Source organism: Megalobrama amblycephala, linkage group LG15, assembly GCF_018812025.1.
Source record: "Megalobrama amblycephala isolate DHTTF-2021 linkage group LG15, ASM1881202v1, whole genome shotgun sequence".
In the NCBI taxonomy this organism is placed as follows: domain Eukaryota; kingdom Metazoa; phylum Chordata; class Actinopteri; order Cypriniformes; family Xenocyprididae; genus Megalobrama; species Megalobrama amblycephala.
This window is the reverse complement of record NC_063058.1, coordinates 29,184,556-29,196,847: the sequence shown is the minus strand read 5'-3', so window position 1 is coordinate 29,196,847 and position 12,292 is coordinate 29,184,556. Positions and strand designations below refer to the sequence as shown.

The 12,292-nt window shown below is 33.9% G+C and overlaps 1 protein-coding gene across 1 annotated transcript; it reads left to right on the top strand.

Moving 5' to 3' along the window:
- The first annotated feature begins 3,324 nt into the window (after positions 1–3,324).
- On the top strand, positions 3,325–12,048 carry snupn (snurportin 1). Its single transcript, XM_048157476.1, has 8 exons — positions 3,325–3,482; positions 3,608–3,788; positions 6,639–6,743; positions 7,297–7,393; positions 7,490–7,587; positions 7,833–7,910; positions 8,003–8,083; positions 11,344–12,048. Exons 1-8 carry the CDS (start codon positions 3,325–3,327, stop codon positions 11,644–11,646), a joined length of 1,101 nt encoding a protein of 366 aa, XP_048013433.1. The 3' UTR covers positions 11,647–12,048.
- Positions 12,049–12,292: the final 244 nt, after the last annotated feature.

The following is a 12,292-nucleotide window of genomic DNA, read 5'->3' as shown; positions in this document are numbered from 1 at the left end:
AGTTAAAGGGTTAGTTCACCCAAAAATGAAAATTCTGTCATTTATTACTCACCCTCATGCCGTTCCACACCCATAAGACCTTCGTTAATCTCACAAATTAAGATATTTTAGTTGAAATCCGATGGCTCCGTGAGGCCATCATAGCCAGCAATGACATTTCCTCTCACAAGATCCATAAAGGTACTAAAAACATATTTAAATCAGTTCATGTGAGTACAGTGGTTCAATATTAATATTATAAAGCGACGAGAATATTTTTGGTGAAAAAAAACAAAATAACGACTTATTTAGTGATGGCCGATTTCAAAACACTGCTTCAGGAAGCATCGGAGCAAAAATGAATCAGTGTATCGAATAATGATTCAGATCCAGATCCAGATTCGATACACTGATTCATTATGCTCCAAAGCTTCCTGAATCAGTGTTTTGAAATCGGCCATCACTAAATAAGTCGTTATTTTGGTTTTTTTTTGCCGCACCAAAAATATTCTCGTCGCTTTATAATATTAATATTAAACCACTGTACTCACATGAACTGATTTAAATATGTTTTTAGTACCTTTATGGATCTTGAGAGAGGAAGTGTCATTGCTCCCTATGGAGGCCTCACGGAGCCATTGGATTTCAACAAAAATATCTTAATTTGTGAGATTAACGAAGGTCTTACGGGTGTGAAACGGCATGAGGGTGAGTAATTAATGACAGAATTTTCATTTTTGGGTGAACTAACCCTTTAACAGTAGAATATTTAACATATTTATTAGGGCTGCAACGATTAATCGCAATTAATCGTTTGCAAAATAAAAGTCTGTTTACACGTAATATATATGTGTGTGTTCTGTGTATAATAATTATGTATATATAAATACACACACATTCATGTATATATTTAAGAAAAATTTTATATTTATATATAAAATATTTGTTTATATGTAATATAAAATATATATAAATATTTATATTTATAATTATAATACATGCATATATTTCTAAACTTTATACCTGTATGTTTGTGTATTTATATATACATAATTATTATACCACACACATATATATTACGTAAACACAGACTTTTATTTTGCAAACGATTAATCGCGATTAATCGTTGCTGCCCTAATATTTATGTTATATTTAATAACACTTTATTTTAGGGTCTTTTAGTTGTTTATTATCATGCATATTACTAGAAGGGCTGTTTATTAGTACTTATCAAGCACATATGAATGCCTTATTTTGCATGACCATATTCTACATTCTTAATACCTAAATTTAACAATGACTTTACTATTAATAAGCTGTAAATTAGGAGTTTATTGAGGGAAAAATCATAGTTAATAGTTCATATGTGTTTCCTATTCTAAAGAGTTACCAAATATCTTTGTTCTGCTGAACACAAAGGAAGATATTTTGAAGAATGTTTGTAACCCAGCAGATCTCACCCCCCATTGACTACCATAGTAATGAAAAAAAATACTATGGCAGTCAATGGGGGGCGAGATCTGTTTGGTTACAAACATTCTTCAAAATATCTTCCTTTGTGTTCAGCAGAACAAAGATATTTGGTAACTCTTTAGTATAGGAAACACATATGAACTATTAACTATGATTTTTGTAAATGTAAATTTATACAGGTTTGGAACAACTTGAGGGGGAGTAAATGATGACAGAATTTTCATTTTTGGTTGAACTGTCCCTTTAAGGAGTGAGAAACAGGTTGCAGGTTGTTTTAATTATATATTTTTTCATACAGGTTCTCTAAATGTTCTTTTATCAGAGTAGGTACTTCTTGTAATCCTACTTATGATGAAATTCATTATTTTGCTCAACAAACTTTTAATTGTTAAACCTTGTATGCAATATTACGTCTGTGGTGTTACTTCAAAATGTATCTGAAATGTCTTTCCTACAAAGTCATTTAATCTTATAATTTAATGTTTTTAGACTGTAAGGTGGTTTTAATCTTTTAGAATAAAGACTATAAAGGTTGCACAGACCATTTTTCCTGCCTTTTTTGATGTATATCCAAAATTTTTCTTCTTTGGCAAAAATAGAGGCCAAGATGAACAATTAAACATTTCTTTTAAAAATGAAATTTAAATAATCAATGAAACTGAGTCCTTAAAGTAATTTATTTGTTTATTAATTATTACCTAAAGTTGCATATCCCTGCTCATTTTAGAACAAACCAAAATTTGACTTCAAATATTGGTAACACCACAGACATAAGTGGTTGTTTCACCAGTGTTTGATTAAAATTATTTAAAAATCAAAATATTATTAAGCTTCAATTTTAATGGATATAGCACATTAAACTAATTTTAAATGCATAGCAATACATTTTATTAAAATAAATCAAATTTCTGCCTCTCATTTGCCACCCCAATTGAAGAATGACCCTTATAGTGATGCATTTAGTCCTGAAATCTTGTTAAAACCACCTCTTTCTTTCTATATCTTCCTAAATTACATCTTCTTGATTTATGTATTTATTCTGTGGTAAAATCGCTTTTTTCTGCTACTCTATTTTGAATATTTGATCGGATTTATGTTATAATTTCTTGTCTTCTTAACAGATCTTTGAAGTCATTTTTTTCGCGCAGATGTAAAAAATAACTTGTTTTAATTTGTTTTGTTTGTAAATTTTAATGGTAATATTCTGACCATACAAAAATGATAGAAAGTACGTCATATTTATTTATATAGACGTCTGGTTGGGGGCACAAAGTTTACGGTGACAAATTAAAATAAATAATATTATTTAGACCAATTATAGATAATTATAGTCTCACTAGCTTACTTTTTTGTAATGTTATTAAGCGTTAGAACTTAAAAGGTATTAGCCGAATTAATACAGCACATTTTATAGAATGTAACTGAATTAGTGTAAGTAAATCGACTGAACTTTAACAACAATAAAATAATTTTGAGAGGAACCCTTCACTAATCGCCGAAACTCCGCGATGGATTTTGTTCGGCCGCGGTGAGGATTGATGACGTCAGCGCGCCATTGCGTTTCAGCGCGTGTTTCTCCGCAGTTTGTGTTTGTGTGTTTCACTGAGTTTCATTCCCTTCGTATTTCTGTTACTCTGGATCATGAGTAAAGGACTTTAGAGCAGCTCTGATGGGATTGTGATCACGTGTTTACAGCCTGCAGTCGGTTTATCTGTACGTGAAATGGTGGTGGTTGTTTTGTGTTCACCTAAATGTGATTTCTGTTTGCTTTTGAAATACCTTATTGGTCTTATATACATAACCGACACGTATTATTGCATATAAGTGTGTCAGGGTGATTTGAACTCTATTGTGTGTTGTCACAGATCCATCATGGAGGATCTGACCAAGGCTCTCTCCTCCAGCTTCTCTGTATCCAGAGAACCCAACAGCACATCTGCTCCTCATCCACGCCTGGCCCAGTACAAGAGCAAATACAGTGTTCTGGAGCAGAGTGAACGGCGCAGGAGGTTCCTCGAGTTCCAGAAAGAGTGAGTTAAAGTCACAGTGACATCAAAACACCTTAGAAACTCCCTAGCAACCACCTACAATACCCTAGCAACCCTTGACCTTTATTTTGATGCACTGACACTAATCGAAGACATTATGTTGGCAGGAAGAGGCTGAACTACGTGAATCACGCCCGTCGTCTGGCAGATGGAGACTGGACCGGAGTCGACAGTGAGGATGAGGAGGACAAAGAGAAGAAGAGTGCGCAACAGCTGGAGAACAGCACAGATGAAGAGGGGATGGAGATCGAGCAGAGGAAAAAGTTACCGAAGCATTACGCCAACCAGGTGCTCAAAACATTGCTGACTGAAAAACAGATATAGCCATGTAGAAGGATTGAAAAGAGTGGAAGATTGTTTCCACCACTGATTAAAAAATAAAAAAGGTATAATTGGCGACTTTTTATCTCACAATTCTGAGTTTATAACAAGCAATTGTGACTTTATATCACACAATTCTGACAAAAGAAATCAGAATTGTGAGAAATAAACTCGCAATTCTGAGAAAAAAGTCAGTCTTTTTTCCCTTAGAATTGGACTTTATATCTCACAATTGCGAGAAAAAGTCAAAATTGCGAGTTTATAACTCCGCTTTATCTTACGATTGCAAGAAAAAAAGTAAAAATTGTGTTTTTATCACAATTGCATGGAAAAAGTCAGAATTGCGAATTTATCACAATTGTGAGTTTATAACTCATCTTTATCTCACAATTGCGAGAAAATAACTAACTTTATCTTACAATTGCGAGAAAAAGTAAAAATTGTGAGTTTATATCAATTGTGAGTTTATAACTCAACTTTATCTTACAATTGCAAGAAAAAAAAGTCAAAATTGTGTTTTATCACAATTGCATGGAAAAAGTCAGAATTGCGAGTTTATAACTCCGCTTTATCTTACATTTGCAAGAAAAAAAAAGTCAAAATTGTGTTTTATCACAATTGCATGGAAAGTCAGAATTGCGAATTTATCACAATTGTGAGTTTATAACTCATCTTTATCTCACAATTGTGAAAAAAAAGTCAAAATTTCAAGTTTATATCACAGTTGCGAGGAAAAAAGTCAGAATTGCGAGTTCATAACTCAGCTTTATCTTACAATGTGAGAAAAAAGTCAAAATTGCAAGTTTATATCACAGTTGCGAGGAAAAAAGTCAGAATTGCGAGTGTATAACTCCGCTTTATCTTACATTTGCAAGAAAAAAAAGTCAAAATTGTGTTTTATCACAATTGCATGGAAAGTCAGAATTGCGAATTTATCACAATTGTGAGTTTATAACTCATCTTTATCTCACAATTGTGAAAAAAAAGTCAAAATTTCAAGTTTATATCACAGTTGCGAGGAAAAAAGTCAGAATTGCGAGTTTATAACTCAGCTTTATCTTACAATGTGAGAAAAAAGTCAAAATTGCAAGTTTATATCACAGTTGCGAGGAAAAAAGTCAGAATTGCGAGTGTATAACTCCGCTTTATCTTACATTTGCAAGAAAAAAAAAGTCAAAATTGTGTTTTATCACAATTGCATGGAAAGTCAGAATTGCGAATTTATCACAATTGTGAGTTTATAACTCAACTTTATCTCACAATTGTGAAAAAAAAAGTCAAAATTTCAAGTTTATATCACAGTTGCGAGGAAAAAAGTCAGAATTGCGAGTTTATAACTCAGCTTTATCTTACAATGTGAGAAAAAAAGTCAGAATTGCGAGTTTATATCACAATTGTGAGTTTATAACTTACAATTTTAAATGTATTAAACTCACAATTGTAAGTATATATAAATTCTGAGAAAAGAAGTCAGAATTGCGAGATGTAAACTCGTAATTGTGAGAGAAAAAGTTAATTAACTTTTTCTTTTATTACCTTTTTTTATTTTTTATTTAGTGGCGGAAACAAGCTTCCATTAAAAAAAGCTAAAGTATACTAAAGTACACAAAAAAATGGGCCAAGCCCAAAATGGCTAAACACTAATCTTTTAATTAGGGCTGCACGATATATCGCATGAGATTGTCACGCGCATTTCGTCAGTAAAGCCGGTTCCCTGATTACCGCTAAATCACCATCACCTGCTTTCAAATGGAGCGGCATTTAATAGACAGAACCGTAGATCACTGAAAAGCCACGCAATATCGCGTTCATTATCGAAGGCGATTCATCTGCGATATGAACGCGATATTGCGTGGCTTTTCAGTGATCTACGGTTCTGCTGTCTGAGAAAAACACGAAAGACAGAATGTTTTGGGAGAATATGAGGAGTTGTGTGTGGAGTGATGAATCATAATGAAACACGAGTTGCATGGTGATTCTCCAGAGCGACGTCTTCAAAAATCTGCTGAGAAATATAATAATAAATGCATCTCTACCACACTGAAGCATGGAGGAAGAGTGTCATTGTGCGGGGAGCCTTTTTAGCTGCTGGCATTGGTGAGATACTTCACTGTGAAAAGTCATTTGATGCTTTGGAGTACAAGAGGGTATTGCAGAATGGCTTGCTTCCCACAAATGAAAAGTTATCTAAAGAGGATGACAATGATCCTGCCCAAATAGTAAAGACAACTCAAGTCCACACTCAAGAAGTGTCTTGAGAACAAGTCCATCAGGCTCATGTTTTGAACCCTACAGTGAATATTTGGTCTCTCATTAAACTCAAATGAACTGACTGAGAGACATTTTTCATCTACTCATGAACTCTTTGAAGCCTTTAACTCTGAGTGGAACAACACTGACTCTTGTCTTCCTGTAAGAAGATGTCTGCATGTTGGGGAAGCAAACTTACTTCATCTACATTATTTGTGCAATTCTTGCTAATTTCCTGATCAATAATTTGAGATTAAAATGGTTACAAGTGGATACTTACATGAGTATATACTACTAATGTAAGTATTTTATAATAAAATATTCCTATTATAAGAGATATACTATTATACAAAAGTAATCAATTATTTTGATAATGCTGTCTGGAAGCTGTTAAGCAAGTATTTTATGATTAAAAAATATTCCTATTATAAGAGATGTATTATTATAATAAAAAAATAATACAAAAATTTATAAATTATTATGACAATGCTGTCTGAAGGTATAATTAATAAATATGATTTTAATAGAAAAGTTGTATTTTATATTGTATTTTATTATTATCTCCAGCTGATGTTGTCAGAGTGGTTAGTGGACGTCCCTGCAGATCTGAGCTCTGATTGGCTGATGGTGGTTTGTCCAGTTGGGAAGCGTTCCCTCGTTGTGGCCTCCAAGGTTTGGACCAATAATTTTCCATACATCATGTGATCAGATGTACACTGCTGGTTGAAAGTTTGGGTTTATTGAGTTTTTTTTTAAAAGAAATTAATAGAGGGATGCATAATATTGATCAAAATTGACAGTAAAAATATTTATAATGTTACAAAAACTTTAAATAAATGCTGTTCTTTTGAACTAAGAATCCTGAAAAAAAATGTATCATGGTTTCCACAAAAATATGAAGCAGCACAACTGTTTTAAACATTGATAATAATAAGAAATGTTTCTTGAGCAGCAAATCCACATATTAGTCTGATTTCCACATGATTAGTATGACTGGAGTAATGATGCTGAAAATTCAGCTTTGATCACAGGAATAAAATACATTTTACAATATATTAAAATAGGAAATATTTCACAATAATACACAAATTTTTAATGTATTTTTGATCAAATAAATGCAGCATTGATGAGCTGAAGAGATTTACCAACCCAAAACTCTTGAATGGTAGTGTATATGATGCAGTCTTTTCTGTTTTAATTTTCACGTTTCTTGTTTTATCCTTAGGGATCTACCTCATCTTACACCAAAAGCGGCTACTGTGTCAATCGATTCCCTTCTCTTATCCCCGGCGGCAACAGGCACAACTCTGCCCTGGGAAAAGGTCTGCATCTCTGCTCCTGTCCTACAGATTTATCACACTAGAGTGTGCTAGAGGGCTGCAGTTCTGAACCAAAACTCATACATATGTTTTATATAGATTACACAATCCTGGACTGCATCTACAGTGATGTGGACAGAACATACTACATCCTGGACGTCATGTGCTGGAGGGGACATCCTGTATATGACTGCTCAGTGAGTGATGACTTCCTCTAATGACATTTACATAAAATTCAGGGACCTGTTCTACACTTTCAGGCCATTTTATATTATTAATTTCCTTGAAATACACTGATGTTTCTTGCATCAGTCATAATTGATTTTTATACACTACCATGGGGTCAGTCTTTTTCTTTTTTTTAAGAAAATTAATACTTTTATTTTGCAAGGATGCAGTTCTTTTCTTAGGGTTATAAGCACAAGCAGTTATATTTTTACAGACAGAGTTCCGGTTCTACTGGCTGCAGTCTAAAGTGGAAGAGGCCGAAGGTCTTTCTGAAATTTCCAAGATTAATCCTGTAAGTGAACAAATAACTGCATCTGTGAACAAGGCTGAACTTTGAGCTGAAGTACTTGGTCCATTCATGGTCTGTTCTCTCTCTCTCTGCAGTTCCGCTTTGTGAGTCTGAACAGCATCAGCTGTTCGACAGAGTCCATCCAAAAAGCTCTTGCACACGAGTATAACTTTACGGTAAGAACATCCACTATTTAAAGTATAAGTTTGCTGATTTTCAGTCTGCTTTGTATTGTAGTATATGTAAATGAACAATGTTTACTCTTTCTCCATGTTACCTGGATTGAAAAATTCATGTTTATTTGAAAGCAATAATCTGTAATTTTCACAAAAGTCCTGTGCGTGATGCATTTTTCCCCTCTTTTTGGCCTAAAACGCTGTGTTCCTGGTCATTCAGTTTGAAGTGTTGACTACAAACACTGAGGTTTTTCAGATTTTCCATCGCAGCGTTTTCTCCGTATTTATGATTCTTTGCAGCCTTTAGTCGCTGCCTACAACGCACTGGATCATCACTGGAAACGGAAAGTAACTCATTTGCGCTAAACATTTACTCTTTTAATTCTCACACCCGGGAACAATACAATTTGACGCCAATGTGACTAAAAGTTTGCTAAGAAGTATTTCCTACTAAAGCAAGGTGGTATTTGAGTCTGGTAAGTGTATCCATAGCATACTGGTGGGAGTGGCTTTGGATGGCAACATGCCCAGTGCATTATGGGTGTTGAAGTTTTTCTACCTATTTGGCAAAAGGAAAGACACTGCCCTTTTTTATCTGTTCTCTCTAGTCAAGTACCACTCATATCAAAATTGTTTTATTTAAAGCCTTTTTTGCCAGAGGTGAAGTACCCCTTTATGGAAGCTTGTTTCCACCATGAAATAAAAAATAAGAACACAATTGTGAGTAATAAAGTCAGGATTGCCTGATATAAAGTCAGAATTGTGAGATAAAAAATTGCAATTTCCGTGTTATGCGCAATTATGAGGGGGAAAAAATGGCGTGTTTTTTTTTTGCGAGTTTATATCTCAATTCTGACTTTAAAACTCTCAATTCTGACTTTATAACTCACAATTCTGACTTTATAACTCGCAATTCTGACTTTATAACTCGCAATTCTGACTTTATAACTCGCAATTCTGACTTTAACTCGCAATTCTGACTTTATAACTCGCAATTATGACTTTATATCTCACAATTCTGACTTTATAACTCGCAATTCTGACTATAACTCACAATTCTGACTTTATAACTCGCAATTCTGACTTTAACTCGCAATTCTGACTTTATAACTCGCAATTCTGACTTTATATCTCACAATTCTGACTTTATAACTCGCAATTGACTTTATAACTCGCAATTCTGACTTTAAAACTCGCAATTTTGACTTTATAACTCGCAATTCTGACTTTATATCTCACAATTCTGACTTTATAACTCGCAATTGACTTTATAACTCGCAATTCTGACTTTAAAACTCGCAATTCTGACTTTAAAACTCTCAATTCTGACTTTATAACTTGCAATTCTGACTTTATCATGCAATTCTGACTATAACTCGCAATTCTGACTTTATCATGCAATTCTGACTATAACTCGCAATTCTGACTTTATAACTCGCAATTCTGACTTTATAACTCGCAATTCTGACTTTAAAACTCGCAATTCGGACTTTATAACTCGCAATTCTGACTTTATAACTCGCAATTCTGACTTTAACTCGCAATTGACTTTATAACTCGCAATTCTGACTTTATAACTCGCAATTCTGACTTTATAACTCGCAATTCTGACTTTAACTCGCAATTGACTTTATAACTCGCAATTCTGACTTTAAAACTCGCAATTCTGACTTTATAACTCGCAATTCTGACTTTATAACTCGCAATTCTGACTTTATAACTCGCAATTCTGACTTTAACTCGCAATTGACTTTATAACTCGCAATTCTGACTTTAAAACTCGCAATTCTGACTTTATAACTCGCAATTCTGACTTTATATCTCACAATTCTGACTTTATATCACTCAATTCTGACTTTAAAACTCTCAATTCTGACTTTATAACTTGCAATTCTGACTTTATCATGCAATTCTGACTATAACTCGCAATTCTGACTTTATCATGCAATTCTGACTATAACTCGCAATTCTGACTTTATAACTCGCAATTCTGACTTTAAAACTCGCAATTCTGACTTTAAAACTCGCAATTCGGACTTTATAACTCGCAATTCTGACTTTATAACTCGCAATTCTGACTTTAAAACTCGCAATTCGGACTTTATAACTCGCAATTCTGACTTTATAACTCGCAATTCTGACTTTAACTCGCAATTGACTTTATAACTCGCAATTCTGACTTTATAACTCTCAATTCTGACTTTATAACTCGCAATTCTGACTTTAAAACTCGCAATTCTGACTTTATAACTCGCAATTCTGACTTTATAACTCGCAATTCTGACTTTATAACTCGCAATTCTGACTTTAACTCGCAATTGACTTTATAACTCGCAATTCTGACTTTAAAACTCGCAATTCTGACTTTATAACTCGCAATTCTGACTTTATATCTCACAATTCTGACTTTATATCACTCAATTCTGACTTTAAAACTCTCAATTCTGACTTTATAACTTGCAATTCTGACTTTATCATGCAATTCTGACTATAACTCGCAATTCTGACTTTATCATGCAATTCTGACTATAACTCGCAATTCTGACTTTATAACTCGCAATTCTGACTTTAAAACTCGCAATTCTGACTTTAAAACTCGCAATTCAGACTTTATAACTCGCAATTCTGACTTTATAACTCGCAATTCGGACTTTAACTCGCAATTGACTTTATAACTCGCAATTGACTTTATAACTCGCAATTCTGACTTTAAAACTCGCAATTCTGACTTTATAACTCGCAATTCTGACTTTATAACTCGCAATTCTGACTTTATCATGCAATTCTGACTATAACTCGCAATTCTGACTTTATAACTCGCAATTCTGACTTTAAAACTCGCAATTCTGACTTTATATCATGCAATTCTGACTATAACTCGCAATTCTGACTTTATTACACGCAATTCTGACTTTATCTCACAATTGTGAGTTTGTATATCGCAATTCTGAGAAAAAGTCAGAATTGAGATATGAAGTTAGAATTGCGTGATATCTCGAATATATCTCGCACTTCTGACTTTAAAACACATAATTCTGACTTTATAACTCGCAATTGCAAGTTTAAATCTAATTGCAAGAAAAAAAGGCAGAACTGTGAGATAAAAAGTCACAACTTTTTTTTTTTTTTTTTTTTTTTTTTAAGTGGCAGAAATAAGCTTCCATACCCCTTTAATATGCCAAGTCCACGAAATATAATTTCGAAGATTATTTGTTGTTTTATTTGAATAGATGACCTAAAAATGTGTTCCATCATTCTAGGTGGACGGGCTTCTTTTCTACCACAAGGAGACCCACTACACCCCTGGAAGCACACCGCTGGTTGGCTGGCTCAGACCCTATATGGTGGCAGATATCTTGGGCATTGAGGTCCCACAGTGCCCCCTCACCAGCAAGCCTGATTATGCCAGCCATCAGCTTCAGCAGATCCTGGAGCACAAGAAAACATCCACAGAAGTTCGGCCCGCAGATCAAAATGGCCGATATGAACTGGAGCACCTCTCCACGCCGGAAACGCAGCTGGAGAACTCCCACACCGGTCAGAAAGAGAGCATGGAGGTCTGAGAGTCACGAAAAGACTGCAGAAACTGTTTTAGAGAGCACTTTTCTCAAGCCTGCGCATGACCACGGAGAATGAGTTTTTAATTGCTATACTTAAAATTGCAATTCAGTTCTAAGTAAGTCACATGGGCCTATTACTGTAACCATAATCGCTAGAATGAAACTCCTCTGCTTTTTTGCAGATGTTATTTTAGGAAACATGTATAAACGGCAGTAAACATCTTGCTCTGTTCAATTCACCTGCTGTTTAGCCATGCATCTTTATTGGATTTTATATATAGATTTTTAATTCGATCTTCTCTGTAGAAGATCAGATCATTAAGATTCAGCTGGTGAAGAAGCTTATGAATTATATTTTTAAATTTGTGTTGACTTCAATAAAGTTTTACTGTCAGTTTTGTTTAACCCTTTGTCTAAAATACATTTGAATGTCCAAAAGTGTTTCAAGTCTTGCTTCTAAATGCACATTGACAAATGTTTGGGGTCAGTAATCCTTTCTGAAAGATCATGTGACACTGAAGACTGGAGTAATGATGCTGAAAATTCAGCTTTGTATCACAGGAATAAATTACATTTTAAAATATACTCAAATAGAAAAGATTTTAAATAGTAATAATATTTCACAATATTTCTTTTATTTATTTTGACA